Genomic DNA, 19,844 nt, shown 5'->3' with positions numbered 1-19,844 from the left:
GACGGAGGAGCGTAGTAGGCTACAGTCCATGGGGTCCCAAAGAGTCGGATACGACTGAGCGACGTCACTTTCACTTTAATAAAGACTTTAACGTGTTGAAGAAAAAAAGCACAAGGCAAAGCTTAGAGCATCTACAAGAACATTTCTGCTTTATGCAGTGGCACTAGGCATAGTCAGATGTCTTATCAACATTTGTACAGGCCAAATTCCAGGCTAAGAAAATCCTATGTATAGTGACTTTGATGACTGAAATGTTTCACTGTATTTATATTTTCAATTAGGTACTACGAACAAATTTTAAACTTTTTATATGAATCACTTGCTACTATAGCCTTTGGGAAAGTTATGGTTAATAAAAAATTAATTTTTTAAAGAAAAATGGAAATTGCTACATGGCTTTTTCTTTGCTAAATATTTAACTAAACACTGCAGTGAGATATCCCTTTCACTCTTCTCTGTTTATGTACAGAACAGAAGCACACATTGTCATGCCTCAAACTACTTTTTATTTGCAACTACATGATTTTATGCAATTCTTCTAAACAACGACATAAAATAGATTTCCATGTGTATAAATAACTTACATACTTTCCATAAAGTAAATGCTCAAAGGTGCTAGATCATCCACTCCTACAGTATCCTCATAAGCAACAGAGCTGATGCACAATATATAAATACTCAAGTTTAATATTAAAAACTCAGGCACTTGACTAACTTTTATAAAGTTTCTCAAACTATATCAATATATCTAAAGTGCATATATATTTTTAAGAAAAGATTATTCTTAATAACTTCTCTATAAAAATAAGTTTGATGGTTTAGCCCATCTAACTTTACTACTTTAAGTATGAACTTTTAATGTGTAGTCAGGCTTATTCTACCTTCGCTCAACATGACACCAACAGACAAAAGCAGCTAGTGAGGTGCTAACATGTGAGGATTAATCCAGTGATTGCGGTCACAATGCATTCCTGGAGGAGGTACCCATGTTACTGGAATTGGGCGATATGGTTTATTCTTCCGTCCCTGATTTGGATAACCAAATGGAATGGGAGGAGGGTAGTGACTTTGATTGCCATTCCCTCGATACATTATTGGCTTTTTTCTGGGCAGTGGGTGCCACATTGGAAGAGGTGGGAATATTAATTCCGAAATCTGTAGGGAAAAGAAAATGGTAAATCAATAAAAAAACAAACTCACTCACCCACAACCCAAAGAGTAGCTCTAAGGGACATTCCCTACAGTCAAGTCTAAATATGTTAAAAACTTCAAATATAGTAGTGATCAGTATTTTTCAAATGAACAAAAATTAATAAACTCAAACACACCCCTTGAAAACCAGGTATTCTCTGGCTGTGTCAACCAGAAAAGATGAAAACACAGAATGAGTAGAGGCCTGTAAGGACACATCATGTTTAAGACCGCTGGTGTCCGAAGCTGGCTGAAGAGTCACCTATGAAGCTTTTAAACACAAAAATGTCAGTCCTGTTCTACTGAACAGTATTAACAAAATTTTAGGAACAGAGGCCAGGTATTTTGATGACACTCTGCAGGTGATTCTAATGTAGCCAGTTTAGCATTTTGGAACAACAGTCTTAGATTATGCTGTAAGTCAAGTGGGACCTCAAGTTCACATTATGCAAAATGTTTTCAGCAGTCTTGGACCTCTCTGCTCAGAATACTGTGCCCTGTGACTATGACTTTCAGAGTTCTCTGATTTCTCATCTGCTCTTAGCATAGGGATTAAAAAATTTATATTCTGTATATCAGCACTACATTCAGGATAGAAAATTCAAAAGGCACGAAGTTGTATATAGTGGAAAAAAAAAGTCTCTCTTTATCTGATTACCAGGTACCCTCTCAGAGGCAGCAGACACACTAATCAATTTTTTGATTACCTTTAGAGAGATTCTATGAATATACTTGTGTGTACATCAATATACACATTAAATATCCACAATTCTGCATACTGCTTCTATACTCAAATACATATCAGAGACATTCATATATATAATGACTTTTTCCATAAATCTACAGCTAGACAGTAATGCCGTGACTATGCCATAACTAAATTAAGTGGTATCTTGTTGATAGGACATTTCGGCTGCTTTCAGTCTTTTAAAAAAACAATGCACAAAAGCACACAAAACAATGCTGCAGTGAATAACCTTAGCATGCACAGTTAATTCTTGATTACCTACAATGGGGAAATGAAAAAATTTATTACGAGTTCCAACTAATAACTGACCTATACTAAAAACCAATAGTGAAGTGGAATGTTTTCATTTCTTTCTACATTGGGGTCCTGGTAAGCTTTTAAAACTCAAAAAGTAGACACAATTCTGGAACAATGATTCCCACAAGCAACCACTGTTCAAATTTCTATCACAGACTGAGTTTTCCCTGTTTGTGAACACCATATAAATGGAAGGTATATATTCTTTTGTGTCTAGCAATATTCTTTTTTGGGGGCTGTAACACATGACTTGTGGGATCTTAGTTTCCCTACCACGAACCAAACTTGTGCCCTTGGCAGTGAAAACAAGAGTCCTTAACCACTGGACCACCAAAGAATTCCCTGGCAAAATTCTTCTGCTCAACAGAATGTTTTTTAGGTCCTTCCGCACTGTGTCTATTATGAAATCTGTTTTATTGTTATTATCCTACGGTATAAATGAATATATGACTATCTTCCCCCATTCACTTGTTAATGGATATTTGTTTTTTTTTACTGTTATAAACATTCTAGTAAGAGGCTTTGTAGATATGGTTCTTTTCATTTCTCTTGTTAAAATACTTAGGAGTGGAACTGTTGGGTTATAGGGCAGATGCATATTTAAGTGCCAAGCAGTTTTCAAAGTGATTGTACCATTTTTTACACTTCCATCAACAGTTTATGAGTCCAGCTTCTTCACATCCTTGTCAGCACTTGGTACTGTCAGATGTTTTAATTTTAGCCATTCTGAAAGTAGTGTTTCACTGTGGCTTAAATTTATAATTACCTGATAACAAATAAGGCTGAACACCTTTTTCATTTGCTTACTGGCCATTTATATAACTTCTTTTGTACAAGTGTTTTTTCACATCTTTATACCCACTGTTGTTATCTGGATCATTTGTCTTTTATTGTTGATTTATAGGACTGATTTTTAAAGTATATTCTGAAAACAAGTCCTTTGACAAATATATGTATTGAGAATATTTTGTTCCAGCCTATACTTCTGCCCATTCATTTTCTTTACGGTTTCTTTTGATGGGCAAAGATTTTTAATTTTGGTGAGGTCAAATTTAATAACATTTTTGGAAGAAATCTTGGCCTATCCTAAATAATAAAGGTATCTCCCTATGTTTTCTTCCAAGTGTCAGAGATTTAGCATTTATGTTTAGGCCTGTGACCCATTTAAAATCAGTTGTTGTTTTTTTTTAATGTATGGTATAAGGTAGCAGTTAGGGTCACTTTTTAAAAAATAAATGGATTATCCAATCGTTTCAGTACCAGTTCTTATCGATTTTCCCCACTGTATTGCTTTGGCACTTATTAAAAAAATTTTTGTACGTAAGGAGTCTACAATCTGTTCCAATAATATATTTGTGTATCTTTAAACCATTACCACAGGGATTGCCTAGTGGTTCAGTGGTAAAGAATTCATCTGCCAGTGTAGGAGAGGCGGGTTGATTCCTGGGTGGGGAAGATGCCCTGGAGAAGGAAATCATAACCCATTCCACTATTCTTGCCTGGGAAATCCCATGAACAGTGGAGCCTGGTGGACTATAGTCCATGGGGTCACAAAAGAGTTGGACACGACTTGGCGACTAAACAACAAACCATTAACACACTGTTTTGATAAACATAATGACTTGATATTAGTGTGAGATCTCTGACTTGATTCTCCTTTCTTTCAATTTTATCTAGAAAAAAGCCTTTTGGGATTTTGATAGCAAGGTGAATCTGTAGACCAATTTGGGGAGAAATTACATAATCTTCATTCTTAGTGGAGAATTATCTTTGGAGGTTCCTTTCAGAAAACACAGACCCCTATCAGAGAACAAAGACCCCCAAGCTAGAAATTATTTTGTCTGTACTTTGATAACCTCTTTTTTTAAGGTTCTTCTTGGTAAAGCCAGATTCAAGATGAAAAAAATGGACGGGTAAAAAAGATCTTAAAGTGGACCATCTGCTCCAACTTTCTACACAATGACTGTTAAGAGCTGAACTATGCTTCTCCATTATGAAATGTTTTGTGAATGTAATGTCGAAAAGAACTGTTTTATTTTAAAAGCACATAAAAGACACGTCCCTTTTTATGCTTTTTTGTTAGAATTTTATCCCAGTAGTCTTTCAACAAGGGGGAAAACAAGTACAATTGAATTTTAAAAGAAAATCTAAAAATTAAAGGTCAATTTACTTGTAAAAATTAGTAGCAAGAAGTTCAATTTGGGATTCATATTCTTGCTTTACTGAGTAACAAATAAAATTCTGAGATAAAATTACCACACATCTCAATGAATTGCAAGTAATTTAACAATGGTAATTTGTAGCATATAATGCATCACACAGACGGAAAAAAAGTCCAAAATATTTATGTCAGTGGTCTTAAAATGATCCCCGAAATACAAATATTATGTTTACTTATCTATATAGGGATTCTATTGGGAAGGATACAAAAATAACTGGTAATGAACACCTTCATGCAAGGGCATAAGACTGGTGGTTGGGGAAGAGGAGGACCTGTCACTGCTGTACTCTGGCTTTCCAGGTGACGCTAGTGGTAAAGAATCTGTCTGCCAGTGTAGGAGACGTTAAGAGATGTAGGTACAATCCCTGGGTTGGGAAGAGTCCCTGAAAAAGGGCATGGCAACCTCTCCAATATTCTTGCCTGGAGAATCCCATGGACAGAGGAGCCTGGTGGGCTACAGTTCATAGGGCTGCAGAGTCAGACACAACTGAAGTGACTCAGCATGGATGCACATACTGTTTCAAGTTAATTTTTTAAAGGTTCAGTCTCTAATACTCATGATACTCTGATTTCTTACTCATTAAGATCTAAATTCTAATTTTAGGCCAAATCAAACCATACCAGAAACCTGTTATGTTTAATTATATCTAATTAAGGCCAACTTAATAAAAACAGGTATATTTAAAAATAGACTCAAAATCAGAAAAAGTACATGTACAGAATAAGGCTCAACTCAAAAGATTTTTCATTTTTTTTTTTTACTTGAAAATATTTCCTGTTGAGAAGTACTGTTAAGAATTTTACAAACTATAATACATTAACTGTTCTTTGGTATGTGGGGTATAAGTAATAAATAAGTGAACAAAGTACACATCTGACTGCTATGTGTTAGTTGCTCAGTTGTGTCCCACTCTTTGTGACCATATAGACCACAGCCTGCCAGGCTCCTCTGTCCATATAATTCTCTGGGCAAGAATACTGGAGTGGGTTGCTATTCCATTTTCCAAGGGATATTCCCAACCCAGGGATCGAATCCAGGTCTCCTGAATTGCAGGCAGATTCTTTATCAAACAAACCAGCAGGGAAGCTCTCATGCTTGCTATATGATTCTTTACTTGTTAAGGCAAAGAAAGATATTGTTTTGGCTTGAATGAAAAATTAACTAAAGAAAAATTTATTGATGTTTCTCTTTAACCACAGGGAGGGAGGAACATGAAAGTTAAACCTAAAGTTACAAATTGGAAGAGTTAAAGGCTACAAAAAAAAAAAGTGGCTGTTTCTGAAAGCACTAAGGATTTTAAAACATCAGATATGTTTTATTTCCATGATTCTTCCTATTCTTTTTGAAATATATTTATCCTACATATTGAATAGTAAAGCAGACCTTTGATAAAATGACTCAGGATGCCTATTCTCATCTCAGATGAAACAGCTTCCCCTTAGTGTGGAAAGGCAAGAACTGTGATCTAAAATCTCAAGTCAGAAACCCTGGGCAATATGAGCAGGACTACCCAGGATGACCTTGCAAGCCCTGCTCAGGACCTTCAGTATGGAGCCACTTCATGGTTACCTGGTACACAGGGCTGGGGGTCGCAGCCACAGAATTTGGTTTCACTTCCATTTCCTTACATGTTTCTTCATCTGAAGAGGAGGATCCTGAATGATAATCAGAGGTAACCTTATCAAGGGCCCTGGTAACTTTCTTGGAAATCTCATCCTTGTTCTCATCCTCATTTTCAAAGCTGGCAACAATGAATGCATTATTTTTCTCTCCATACCTAAGAATAAAAAAATCCAAAAACAAAAAACTTAGAACCCCTGAAGTTATATCAACAAAGCAACAAATGTCCATAAAAACAACTGAACAGGTCTGGACATGCCATCAGTCCCGGGCCAAGAAGGAACCCTTCCAGAACTTGATTCTACATATATAGTATGTTAACCCAGCTCCATGCCAACAGGCAGGCGACAATTTTCCAATCTATTAACGTACCAAAAAAGTGACCTCATTCATTCTCTTTTCCGATTTTATTTTTTACTGCCCCAAGAGAAATTCATTGATTACATTTTTGTATGCACCACTGAAATTGGCCATACATTAATGTATTGGACATTTACATTAATACAGTAAAACTTCCTAATGAATTTTTAATTGACCCCTATATTGTAGATCATAGTAATTCAAGTCAAAAATCAACTAGATATTTCTTATGGGATTTACTTTTACTGCAATTAAATTAAAAAAGGGGCCTATGTTTCCTGTATCTACACTGACAAAAATGAGAACTGAGGGAACTGTTGAGGTTAAAGAGAAAAAGAAAATACAGCTACTGTTGAGGAAAATAAAAGGATTTTTCTTGAATTACACTGCTGATTTCACAGAGATTCCTATGATAAATGTTCACTTCTTTTAAGCAGTTATTTTTTATTCTTCCAAAACATTTTTAAAGCCTTGATCTAAGAAAAACTGTCAGGATATCTAACTTTGGCTATTGGTTACTAGGAAAAAAAATTCTGCGATCAGGGGAAAATAGCATAATACACAGTAAAACTAGGAGTTTTCATTGAGAGGACAGAGAAGAAACCGACAAATCCATTCAAATAAATTAGACATCATAAACACTATGAAACAATTTCTAGGAAGTGTTAGGACAAAGGAAATAAACTCTTAAGCAGTCTTACACAACATGTAATTAAAGTTAAACAAATGATTCCAAGCTTACAAAATATAAGAATGACTTCAAAAGAAAAATAAGGTTAACTATGATGTCAATTAATTTCATTTCAAGATAACTCGTCTCAAATTATTTCTGAATCAGGATATTTACAATTAAGTAAAAGGCCTAATTACAACAAAGTCTATGAAAGTTTAAATAGCAATCAAGTAGTCTCATAGGTGAGTTCTATTTCTTTTAGCTGTGCTATCTTCTATTCTCATGGGCTGAATGGGGCCATAAATGCAATCTAAATACAGTATATAATTCCCTTTTTCTATTCTCTTTCAGTCTATCTCATAAACTGCTATAGAATGGTGTAAAGTGCACGAGACATGTTTTTGGTTCTGCTCTGCCATGTACTAGCTGTAACCAGGTACAAGTTATTCAGTCTCTCCAGGCCTTAGTTTCTTATCTGCAGGATGAGGAAGCTGGAAATAGTTGGACAGTGGTTGTTCTTCAACTGGTGATTCTTCTTAGAAAATGCCTGAACAACTGGGTGAGTTCTTCACAACACAGAATTCATGAACTACAATTTCAACTCAGGCAAAACAGAAAGGCAAGAAATCTGAGAAAAAACCCTCAGTAGAAACAGAAACCTAAACCAAGGGCAGACATCTAAATGACTGAAGGATCAGCTTTATTAACTCAGATTTCTTTGACACTTGAGCTCAATTAGGTTTTGCATTTTTCCCTTGGTAGTATTTTGGCATGAGGGCTCTCTTCAGGGTAAGTGAAACGGCTTACTATATTACCGTAATATCAGAACATGCAATTAATCCCTCAGAATTAGTAAGGGACAAGTTTTAAACTTTACAATTTAAACACACTGCTAAAACATTAAGACCAACTGAGTTAATTTGAAAAATATCAATAGTATCTAATGCTCTTTATCAGGAAAAGAAAGGATTACAGAAATTACAAACAAAAAAGAAGTGTAGACTACTGAGTAGATAATAACATGCCAGCTATTTGCAGGATTTCTCCTTATAGGAAAGATCTGTTTTCTATTCAGTATAATCTGAAGTATTTCACGAAGTGATAACCTTTCTAACTATATAACGCTTTTGCATTCTTCCAGTATCTATCCTGATGGAATAATTCTATGAAGAATGTTCTGAGTAGATTTCACATATTTTTTACAACCACAGCCTTTAGTATACAATGATTTATTATTTTTAATTACTCACATTATTTATTCAACTATGTAACTGCTATATCAGTTTTAATTTTCAGAATATTCCCAGTTTGGATTCAAAAGCACTAATAAATATCTCAATTTCCTTTATTAATTTATAGCAATCATCTCTACCCAATTACTAACACTTTGTTTCCTCTGGGATTTCTATCATCACTTAATGAACATTCTAAAGATAATTTCTATTAACTGTGAAGAAACTCACATCATAGTCAATTTGGGGCAAAATTTTGATCATACAGAAAACAATGCAAGGATTTTCTTATACTAGCAAGATGAGAAAGCTCAGTAATTTTTCATTATCTGGTATTATCAAATAATGAAGTATTCACTTAAGTAAAACAGAATGTCCACGTAACTAAAGCTCTCATCTTCAGGTGTCAAGATACGGTTTAAGCATTTCAAATAAATATGACCAAAATGTTCATGTAATTCACCAACTTCTTAAACATCCTTGGATACAGAAACTTTCCCCTAATGATTTAAGACTGTTGTATTAAATATTCCTTATTTGACAGTGTGATAATATATTTGGCTTAACTCTTGCTTTTTTGCTCCCACTTCTATGTTAGACTATAACTTTTTTTGTAGATTTATGACAACAGTATCCTAGGGGACTGGTTCCAGGACCATCCCCTCCCCCTCCTCTCCCAGTGTGAAAATCTATGGCTGCCCAAGTATTGTACCTTAAATAAAATGGCAAGGTATTTGCATACAACCTGCCCACATGCTCCCATACACTTTAAACTATCTCTAGATTACTTATCATATCTAACACAATGTAAATATTATGCAGATACTTTGAATATTATGTAAATAGTTGCATAGCCTGGCAAATTCAAGTTTTGCTTTTTAGAACTTATCTTTAATTTTTTCCCCTCAAATATTTTTGAACTAAAGTTGGTTGAATGCGTGGATATGGAACCCTCAGATATGGAAAGTCAACTGTATTTTCAACAGTCCCCCTTCAAACGTTATGTAAGTCTTTATGGCTTAAAAAACTATACAACTAAAAAAAAAAAACTATACAACTAACTTAAAGAACTGTGCATGAAGTAAGAGTAAATCAGGATCAAAGTATAGGCCCTAAAAAAGTAAGTATTTCAATATAGTTATTTTTGTGATAGCTATTTCTTGTATACTGAAAAAAGTCTTCTGCAGGGATTCAGTGGACCAAGTCTACAAAACAAAGTCTGACCCTGGCCTGAGGTAAGTCCGTCCTTAGTCCCAGACTCTAAAAATTGTCTGACCTTCTCAGACCAAAAATTGCTGCTATTCCTTTTTATGAGAAATAAGTACTGGAAAATCTACCTGCCTCCAGTTTTCCAAAGCAATAAGCTTATATAAGACACCAGCTTATATCAAGCAGCTCCAGGGTGGTCCAGAAAATTGTTGCAGAACAACCATGTATTTATCCAGCATGTCTTCCTCACCACTTTCATTGATGAAGATCAAGTCACAGCCTATGACCACCTTTAGAAGATATTAGGGTTATATCAAAAGCACCTCTACTACAATCAATGGGTAAACTGTACCTCTAAACCAAAGAGAAAACCCTAATGGAACAGCTGTAGGAGATCACTCACAGGGGGTTCCACGCATCTGTTTATCATGTCTGGAAACATCTTTCCTACTTCGTCATCTAGTCAGTCAACTGCAACTCCTTCCCCACTCAGCTCAAGTATCACCTACTCAATAAAATCAGTCCTCTGTATCTATGGGTTCTGCATCCGTGCATTCAGCCAACCACAGACCAAAAATATTGGGGGGAAAAATCTAGAAAGTTCGTAAAAGAAAAACTTGAACTTCTTCAATTTAAGGCAACTATTTACATAGCATTTACATTGTATTAGGTATTATAAGTAATCTAGAGATGATTTAAAGTAAATGGGAGATTATACACAAGTTATATGCAAATACTGCACTATTTTATATAAGGGACGTGGGCATCCGAGGATTTTACTTCTGGCTGTGTATGCACGTGTGTGTGCATGTGTGTGGTGAGGAGTGTCCTGGAACTAATCCTTCACTGATATACCAAGGGGTGACTACAGTCTTCCGTGAGGCAGTAACTTTCTCCTTTGTGCCACCAACCAGGGCATCTTGTACATATTTCTATTATAGCATAAATCTCACTCTGTTGTTATCTGCTTATTCTTTCTTCTCCCTTATTACACTTTGAACTACCTGAAAGAATAATGTCACTTTCATTTCCACAACTAAGAATGCCTGGTCCACAATGAATGCTTTTAAAGTGAATGAAGTTCAGCTTATACCTAACACACCTAGCTTTTACAATTCTGCTCATTAGGAGACAAGAAATAATTTCCATTATGAAAATAAAACCACAAAAAGTTCACTCAGCCACTTAAAAGCCAAAAGGGGAGGGGGGATGGGGTGGTGGGGGGAGAGGCAAGAGTAGAAACAAACAGCAACAGAGACCAACCAAAAGTAATTATCCAGTATTATTTGGGATTAGCAACTTTCCTAGTTTGAAGAGGGGAAAGACAAGGGCACTATCAATGCAAGAAGGTAATAATTGACCTACAGGGAGTCAAGGTATCTAAATTCTACAATAAACTTGGTAAAGCTCTTCAAAAAAAAAACCCCTACTCTATCATTTCTTAAGTTTCTTTAGTTGTAAAACAGGAGTGTAACCAGTCTTTTACTATCACCTCCTAGAAGATTAGTTCACAAAATTCACATCTGAGAAAGCCAAACAACCAGCTCCTGGCCATTAAGATACGTGTATAGGCAATACCTGAGAGAATTTCATAAAAATCAATTCCAGCATGGTGATCAGTTCAGTTGCCAAACTCAAGAACTCACCTACAGCACACCTCACATGGGTCCACCCATAGAGTGAGTTCCTTTGGCAAGCCCAGGTCACTGTACAAGATGCAGCTGTTCTCACAGGCTTTCAGGACATCAGGATCAACTCTCTGAAACTTATTGACACGAATGCATCTACAAAAAAGTGGAGTAATGTTAATAGCTTTAAATAAAATTTAAATCAGAAACTTAGTTATATCTACTAGTATTTGCCAACATGAATTAAAAAAAATAAAACCCTGGTAAAGAACTCAGGAATACCTATCCTAAATAGATAACAAATCTGAACTAAAGGCAAAGAGACAGCAGCAGCATCAACGCTGCTGTCTACCCAGCCTGGTAGAAGGAAGAGGGCATCTGCATGAGCACAGGGAAATCAGAACTGGCTCTACCTCATTTCAGATAGTAACTACTCAACCTCACATGTACTTCAACAAGCAAGGAGTATGAAAGTTGCATGAAATTACTTAGAACTTTGAATGCAAAAAATTAGCCAAATTCCTATATAATGTTTTAAACAATATTCAGAAATTTTTGTGACAAGTTTTGCTCTGTTGTTACTTTGCTTAAGAAGAGTATCCTTTGCCTTACCTATAACTGTTCTCTAATACCAAATCAGTCAAGGACACAGAACCATTTATATCATGTATTAAGAGTAAAATATAATCCAAAAGTGTTACTGGCTTATTTAAGTTGTGTTACTCAAGGGTTTTCTTATTTTTTAGTTAGCAAAAAAGTGAAAAAATTCTAAACCAATAAAGACTGTTCCAGCACACAGTTTATAGGATCTTAGTTCCCTGACCAGGGATCAAACCTGGGCTCACAGCAGTAAAAGCACAGAGTCCTAACCACTGGACTACCAGGGAATTCCCATCTGTCCCATTTTTTATTTTAACTCAAGAAGTACCAACCACAGCTACCTAACAGAATGCTCAAAGATGGCTCTCAGTATGAATGCAAAAATACCTCTTAAAATAAGTATCCTGCTTACATAGAGAAATTTTTAGTTATAATGATAGTATTTACTGCCTACAACTAAGAAATGAACCAAGAGAATCCAGGTTTTCGTACTAATCCTGATTTATAGTGTGAAAGTATGAAAGTAAAAGTGTTATGTCTCTCAGTCATGTCCAACTCTTTGTGATCCCCATGGACTGTAGCCCCCAGGTTCCTCTGTTCAAGAGATTCTTCAGGTAAAAATACTGGAGTGGGTAGCTATTCCCTTCTCCAGGGGGTCTTCCCATCCCAGGGATTGAATGTGGGTCTCCTGCACTGCAGGCAGATTCTTTACTGTCTGAGCCACCAGAGAAGCCCGTGATTTACAGGGTGAATTTAGATTAAATCATTTTACTTCTTCTTCAGACCCAAAGCTTTAAAATATAGAAAATATAAGTTAGTTGACAAATATTGATAATAGTACTAACTATAATACTGTAACATCAAGAGAATAATGTGTTTATATTTAATTAGTCAATTTCCATTTTCATTTAAAACAGTGAAAAAGTTCTCATTAGATAATAGCTAATATATATTTCTAAGTAATAATAATAACAACCCTTTTGGAAAGTTTTCTAAATACTTTGTATGTATGGCCATATGTATGTATGTATGGAGAGTTTTCTATATACTTTGTATGTATGGCCATACCTTGGACATTGTGGGTTGGTTAAAGACCAGAGCAATAAAGTGAGTATCAATAAAGCCAGTCACAAATTTTTGATTTCTCAGTGTATATAAAAGTTATATTTATACTACACTGTAGTCTATTAAATGTGTAATAGCATTACATCTAAAACACAATATACATAGCTTTATGCTAAAAAATGCTAACCATCACCTGAGCCTTCATCGAGTCTCTGTAACATCAAAGATCCCTTATTACAGATCACTGAAACAAATATAATAACAAAAAAGTATGAAACACTGTAAGAATTACCAAAATGTGACAGAGACGCAAAGTGAGCAAATGTAATTGCAAATGTGGCGCTGATAGACTTGCTCAATGCATGCTTGCACAAACCTTCAATTTATAAAAACCACATCTGTGATATAAAATAAAGCAAAGTACAATAAAACAAAGTATGTCTATATTAACTCTTTAAATTTTCACACTGATCCTGTGAGTTACATAATATTTTCTTCATTGCAAGAAAGAAAGGAGGCAGAGAGAGTTTGAGTAACTTGCCCAACATTACCCAGCAAGAAAGTGAATGCAGGGTTCAGATCCACAACAGATGCCAAAGTTCATCTTATTAAACAACCCAATTAGGCCTATATTTATCGTAACATCACCATTAACAATTTAGCAAATTCAGAGTAAAAATTTAAAACTAGTTTAAAACATGTAAGAAAATCTTTGTTCCTTTCTATGAGATGGTCTTATGTTATAGATTCTAATGTTGTGTAGGTTGATTCAAAAGTCCCACGTGCCCAGGATCAAAATCAGTTAAGGGTAAGGAGATAGATCTTATATGTACACATGTATGTGTTTTTTAACACACAGTGAAGATGTAGGCTCTAAGCTCAAAAAAAAATATGTAAATATAAAGGCTTAGAGACTCTGTTTCAACAAAATTTGCATACCATACATATTTCTATGCTTTTTTTTTTTTCACTCTAGATACTGTGACTACTTACCCATTAGCCACTCTTCAAAAACAAGATTTTAAAAGTTGCATAAAAATAGTCTATCATTTTCTTGACAGTGTAGTGCTTTCCAATTTTTTGCAATTATAAAGTTTAAGAAATATCCATATTCATATATATTTGTCTGCATTTCTGATTATACTTCTAGAATTGATTTTAGGAGACTCAGTTTTCAAAGACTATGAATATTTTTACAGATCTCGGTAATGTTGCCAAATTGCCCTTATTTGTATATGTTGCAGAGAAACATACTAATTTATAAAAACTTTAGAAGAAAAAAAGAACACTTCCAACCTACTCTATGAAGAGTCTAATAACTTTGGTTAATTCTATAGTCTACTAATTTTTATAAAAGAAACAACCCACTATTAACTCTAATAGTTTTCTACTTCAAAGATGGCTTCAAAATGACTCAATAATGATAGTTCTGATTACATGCCAATTTAATCCTGTTTGGCTAACTTTTTCCCTCAAGTTTTTGAAATTAATGGAAATGAAATTGTACACTGTCTGATCTTTAAGCATTTATTTGACAGTGTCTCCTTTTTCAGTAACAGTACAGTGGCTTGGCACTACCAAAAGCCTTAGTCCAATGTCAATTACATCAGTGTAAAAAGCCTCAAGAGCTCTAATTCATAAAAGCTGTTCACTTTATCAGAAATGAAGATGTGCAGGAAAAAATTAAGAGAATCAAGTGAGAGGATAAAAAACAATAACTTGAATTACATCCACATCTCTACTTTCACTCACCACATTTTCCAGTATACTAGGAAACCTCTTTGGATAAAAATGAGAGAGAAATATATCAATTACTTTGATTCTTTTCAACAGATCACATGCTTACCTTGCTTTTCACAAATGAAAACTAAACAAGTCATATTTTCACCTCCTTTGCACACTGAATAGTCATACACTTGACAAGAACACAGTGACTAAAAGAAAATTCTTTTTACTGTGAAGTGCTGATTTGCGGAGGAATCTTTAGGGGCAGCAATATGCATAAATAAAAGAATTTATATTCATGACAGTCACAACTGTTCCACTTTTATTTTTTGGTCACATCCACAAATGGGACACAGTTTGACAGCTGAGTTTAGTAGAACATTCTCAACTCAGGTTCCCAAGTAGTCACATAAACACTAAAGAGAGAACATGCCAGGACATGTTTTACAGGAGTCTGCTCTTCTTTAAACTGTATATGGAACTTATAAACTGGAGTACAAAAGACAGCTGGGAGTGAGAACTGCCTTCACTCTCAGAGACAAGGCAGTGGTCAGACTGTGGTGTAACAGAAAGCTCCTAAGAATTTAGGGTGAGTTAGACCTGAATTCAAATTCCAGAGCTAGTATTTACCATTTGCGAATCATAGGTAAGTTACCTTCATCTATAAAATGGTTACACTGGCTTCTACTACAACGAATTATGCACAGTACAAATGAAATCATTCCTGTGTCAAGAACATATCAGGTGTCTAATAATCTTATTTCTCATTTGCCAGAAAACTTTTAATATGTCACATGTAATTTACTTTTAGATACAAGGAACTCATTTCTCTCAACTCTTACCATGCCTTCTTCTAAATGATAGTTTTAGGGGTCCTCTACAATTGTGAAAATCCTCAACTACCTGTGATACACAAAGAAAAACACTCAGGAGTCACACTATGACCACAAAACTAATTCCCAGGAGTCTACAGATTGGCATCCCAAGTCCAGGCAGTAGGAGTCCCAACAACAAATGCTTGTATTTTAAAGTGAATAAATAAAAAATAAATGAGCACTCCTGAGCTGGGTATGATGCAGATAAACTGTGAAAGACATGGACAGGACACCATCACTCCTCTGGCCCCTAACCCTAACCCTAACCCTTTGAGGAGCTGATGATCATCCTCTTCACTCAGTCCAATTCAAATGTCCAAGCTAATCCTTTACCTGTAGGCTTGTCCTTTTGATGGTTTTTCCGGATACCAGTGATTTTTATATTTTTCTTGAAGTATCAGGGTCAATTTCTCAGCAAACCTCTCGACAGCTTCTTTTTTCAATTTATCATGTTTTCGAACTAGTCTTGTGAAAAAGAAGACTACAGCAGCAATTTCGTTCTTCATTTTCTCCTGCAAAGATAAAATAGTTTTTCTCAAAAAAGCAGAAACATCAAAATTTGAAGATAAAGCTCTGTGAAATATACCTCCTTTACAGCCCCCTTTCCTCCTCCCAATTTTATCTCGTGTTTCATTGGCTGATATCTGGAGCAGGGAACAGTCACTAATTTATGCCATAAAGACCTTATTATTAAATACTGCTTAAGAATTTTATCACCTTTGTAAGGAGTTCACTAAAGAGAGCACACCAAGTTGTTCCTGTTAGCTAAAATAAAAATCAGAGAAGTACATTGTAGTACTCAGAAGTACTACAATGATACCACTATAAGCTTTTACTACATGCATAAATATTTAACTACAATAAATCAAGTTTAAAATTCTAAGAAATAACTTGTACTTTAAAACATAAAAAAGTCCACTTTAAAATCCAGTATTGTAGAGCCAATATAGAAAACAGTTTAGCAGTTCCTAAAAAGGTCATATATATATGGCTACCACATGACCCAGCAATTCTACTTCTAGCTCTGTATCCAAGAAAAATGAAGCCATATGTTCACACAAAAACTTGTACACAAATGTCCACAGAAACATTATTCATAATAACCAAAAAGCAGAAACAAACTAAATGTGGAGCAACTGATATATGCATAAATAAAATGTGGAATATTATTCAGCAACAGAAATGACAAACTGGTAGGTGCTACAACATGTATGAAACTTGAATATATTATGCTAAGGGAAAGAAGCCAAAAGACCAAATACTGTATAACACTATATGAAATGTCCAGAATAAGCAAATCTATATAAACAGGAAATAGATTAGTGGCCTAGGGGTAGGAGAATGCGGGAGAAGTGATGTCAGTGAGTATAAGATTGCCTTTTGAAATGATGAAAATGTCCTAAAATTGACTGTGGTGATGGTTCTACAACTTAGTGAATATACTAATACCAATGAACTGTACATTTTAAATGTGTGGATTATACAGTGTGTGAACTATATTTCAACGAACCTGTCATACACAAAGATCCACCACCGAGCTTCTGTAAGTATTCTTTCAGGACCAGAGACATAGGTATATATGACCAAAAAACCCAGCTCTATCAAAGCATATTTAAGAAAGTGGAAATTCAGGATCATTCATGGAAAACCAAACTAAAAGGAATAATTAGAGATTCAGCTGCATTTTGGAACTGCCTCAAGAAGGATTCTTTTTAAACGTCAGATCTGATTTATCATTGATTAATCCATAAAAGCAAAAACCTTGTACTGGATATCTTGTACTGGGATTGTTTCAATGTATATTCTGTCTTTACCCGATGAGCTCATTCATTTGGCTGCTGTAAGTAACTTGGAGTTATCAGATGCTGCATTTACTAAGCAACACCACCTTTTCAGAGCCAATTATTAAAGACATACAGCCCCTGCTATGTTTGGTGTAAAAACTGACTAACCTAGCCTATAGTTCTTTCAGATTTAAAAACTAAAGCTGATTCTGTTAGCTTCCTTTTTCTTTTCCCAAACTTCCTCTTAAAGTCTGTCTTCGTAGTATGATTCCTTTCCTCCTTGTGCAAATTCAAACAAGGGACATCAGTGTGAAATAAATTCTGTATGGTATTTGAGAAGTATGCTGGCAGCCATAGCTACCCTGATCCTAGATGGGAAGACACCCAAACCTTCCTCCTGGAACCCTAGAATGGGTTTCTTCTATGGCCAGCAGCACACAACCCCAGCCCTCTCCAACTGCTGTGCAGCCTCCTGCTGAAAAAAACGTCAGCCATTTCCACGTATAAAGCTATATTTATACTCCACCACGTTATGATAGAAAAGAAAACCCGCTGCAATTTAATATATGCTTTGGGATGAAACTTGCTGATGGAACTACATCAGCCTCCACCCCACCAAAGAAAACAAGGAATCACGCTAAAGAAATATACTCCATCCCCAACTAACTCATTTTCTTCATTCAATTTGCCAACTCTGCTCTACATATCTGAGTGTGGGGTTTTGTTTTCCTTTCCTGCCCCCCTCCACCCCCCCTCGGCCCTCTGTTTCACATTAGAAAATAAAAGGAAGAAAGGAAGGAAAGAATCACTTAGTGGTGGCTTTGGGTTGTAACACAAGATGAGTCATATGGAATTTTTTTTTTTTTTTCACTTTTGAAAGAATAGTGCCTGAATTGCTGACAATTTAACCCACCCTCACAGGTCAGTATTCCAGGAGGATCCGAAGGGTACCCCCCAGAGGGGAGAGTTATAAAGTCAGGAAGCAGAACCCAGCAGGGCCCAGAAGACCCGAGGTACGCAAGCGAAGTATCTCGAGTAAGGGGCAGCAAACCCTCCACCCACACTCGGAGCGAAAAGCTCCCATTTTAAATCTCGCACGGTGACGTCATCCGGGGACGTAGTCACCGCGGCAGCTCCTCAAGTTCTACTTTGTTCCACAGTCTCCTCGGCTCCCGGCGGCGGGCCGAGAACCCCAAGGAAAACCCAGCCCTGCCTGCCAGGAGTTTATAACTTTGTACTTTTCCCTCCTTGTAACGAGAGGCGAGTCGAGCCCGTTTCTGGAAACAAGTATTTTTCCGGACAGACTTTCCCCAGGTTGAGGGAATCCCAGCCGCGGGGGGCGGGTGAGGAGCCTCGGACCAGCCCCGCGGAGCCACAAAGCGGGCTCCAGACCCCAAGAGGCAGGATTCCCGCGGCGCTGGGAGGTGGGCTTTTCATGCCCCGGCAGCCCGCGGCCCGGGACTGGCACGGGGCTCTTGACGAGCGCTAGGTGAGGGGGCACCCCACGTATCCACCCACTCCTGGAAGAACCGCCCGCGAGCGCGTCCAACTTCTGCAATCGCGGTTTTTCCCGAGTTAAGGGGGCAGGGCCCCGAACCCCGTTCCCTTCCTCCCCCGCGAACAGTCGCGCAGGGTCCGCCGCCCCCGGGCAGGTTCCAGCCTTCGGAGGCCCGGGTTCGGGAACTCGACTGCCCTCAGGCGCGACCTCCCTCCACCCCCGACACAGCAAGCCGGGTCTCCGGGTCCAGAAAACCCACGGCCGCGCGAGGAAGGCTGTCGCCCACCCCGAGCGGAAGGTAACGCGCTGCGGAAACGTGGCAGGAGCCTTTAGGCTGCGTCTCCGCCGTCGCGATGCCCCTGAGGGTCTCGCGGAAACCCTCGAGGACCGCCCCCTGCAGTTCCCAGCCCTTCCTTCGAGCCGGGCCAGAGCCGATGCAAGCCTGTTCGACCCAGCACTCCTCGCGGTCCCCCCACGCACTGCCCGCCCGCGAGGCTTCGACGTGGCCTCCTGGGCGCCCGGACCACCCTCCTCCCGCTGCCCTGAGCCCCGCCATGTCCGCCTCCTCCTGGCCCAGTCCCCTCACCGCCGCCGCCTCCGCTCTGGGGCCACAGATTCGGCGACCCCGACAGTCCCCGGGCCGGGAACAGAACGTACCGCCTTAGCGGACAGGCGCTCAGTGGTAACGAGCGCTGCAAGCCTCGTCAGGCTTGTGAGGCTCCCGCGTCGTCGGGCTGCCAAGCGCGCGCTGAGAGGGCGGGCTGGCTAGCGCGCGAGAGCTAGCGAACGCGGCCCAGAAACGACGCGCGGGGGGCTCGCGGGCCGGAAGAGGGGCGGGGCAATGACCCGGGAAAGGGATGGCGCCGCTCAGGACTGGCTCGCGCTACTAGGGGGAGGAGCCTGAGGCGGGGCTTCGCCTCGGCCACGCCCCCGGGGCGCCGGCCTCGCGGCGCGGGCGGCGAAGCACCCTCAGTCGTATCACGCGCGCGGCAGACCCTCCAGTCCGAAGACCAGGGCAACAACGCCATCGGCTTCCCCTTTCCGGAAAGAATGGCACTGAGGGTCTAGCGGACCCTCGCCAGCCAGATCCACCTGCCGCAGCCCCTTTGGGGGTCGC

General features: G+C 38.1%; 1 protein-coding gene and 1 non-coding gene across 3 annotated transcripts; both read right to left on the bottom strand.

Moving 5' to 3' along the window:
- Positions 1–489: 489 nt before the first annotated feature.
- BTG3 (BTG anti-proliferation factor 3) lies at positions 490–19,542 on the bottom strand. 2 transcript variants are annotated; one of them, XM_006057433.4, is made up of 5 exons: positions 19,385–19,542; positions 15,779–15,957; positions 11,199–11,336; positions 6,028–6,235; positions 490–1,155 (listed from the first exon to the last, which is right to left on the bottom strand). In XM_006057433.4, the coding sequence occupies exons 2-5, from the start codon at positions 15,949–15,951 to the stop codon at positions 916–918; spliced, it is 759 nt and encodes a 252-aa protein (XP_006057495.1). In that variant the 5' UTR covers positions 15,952–15,957; positions 19,385–19,542; the 3' UTR covers positions 490–915. The 2 variants fall into 2 exon arrangements, with proteins under 2 accessions (XP_006057495.1, XP_025137975.1); XM_025282190.3 differs by having other exon boundaries at positions 19,314–19,539.
- TRNAK-UUU lies at positions 11,995–12,067 on the bottom strand. The gene has a single exon. It is a non-coding gene; the product is annotated as a tRNA-Lys (tRNA).
- Positions 19,543–19,844: the final 302 nt, after the last annotated feature.

Source organism: Bubalus bubalis, chromosome 1, assembly GCF_019923935.1.
Source record: "Bubalus bubalis isolate 160015118507 breed Murrah chromosome 1, NDDB_SH_1, whole genome shotgun sequence".
Classification (NCBI taxonomy): domain Eukaryota; kingdom Metazoa; phylum Chordata; class Mammalia; order Artiodactyla; family Bovidae; genus Bubalus; species Bubalus bubalis.
This window is presented reverse-complemented; position numbering and strand designations above follow the sequence as displayed.

Coding starts and splice junctions, on each gene's coding strand:
- BTG3 (XM_006057433.4), bottom strand. CDS start 15,951: ATGAAGAACGAAATTGCTGCTGTAGTCTTCTTTTTCACAAGACTAGTT. Junction 6,236..11,198: donor CCATGTGAGGTGTGCTGTAG/GTGAGTTCTTGA, acceptor TTTTATTCTTAG/GTATGGAGAGAAAAATAATG. Junction 1,156..6,027: donor CCCCCAGCCCTGTGTACCAG/GTAACCATGAAG, acceptor TTTTCCCTACAG/ATTTCGGAATTAATATTCCC.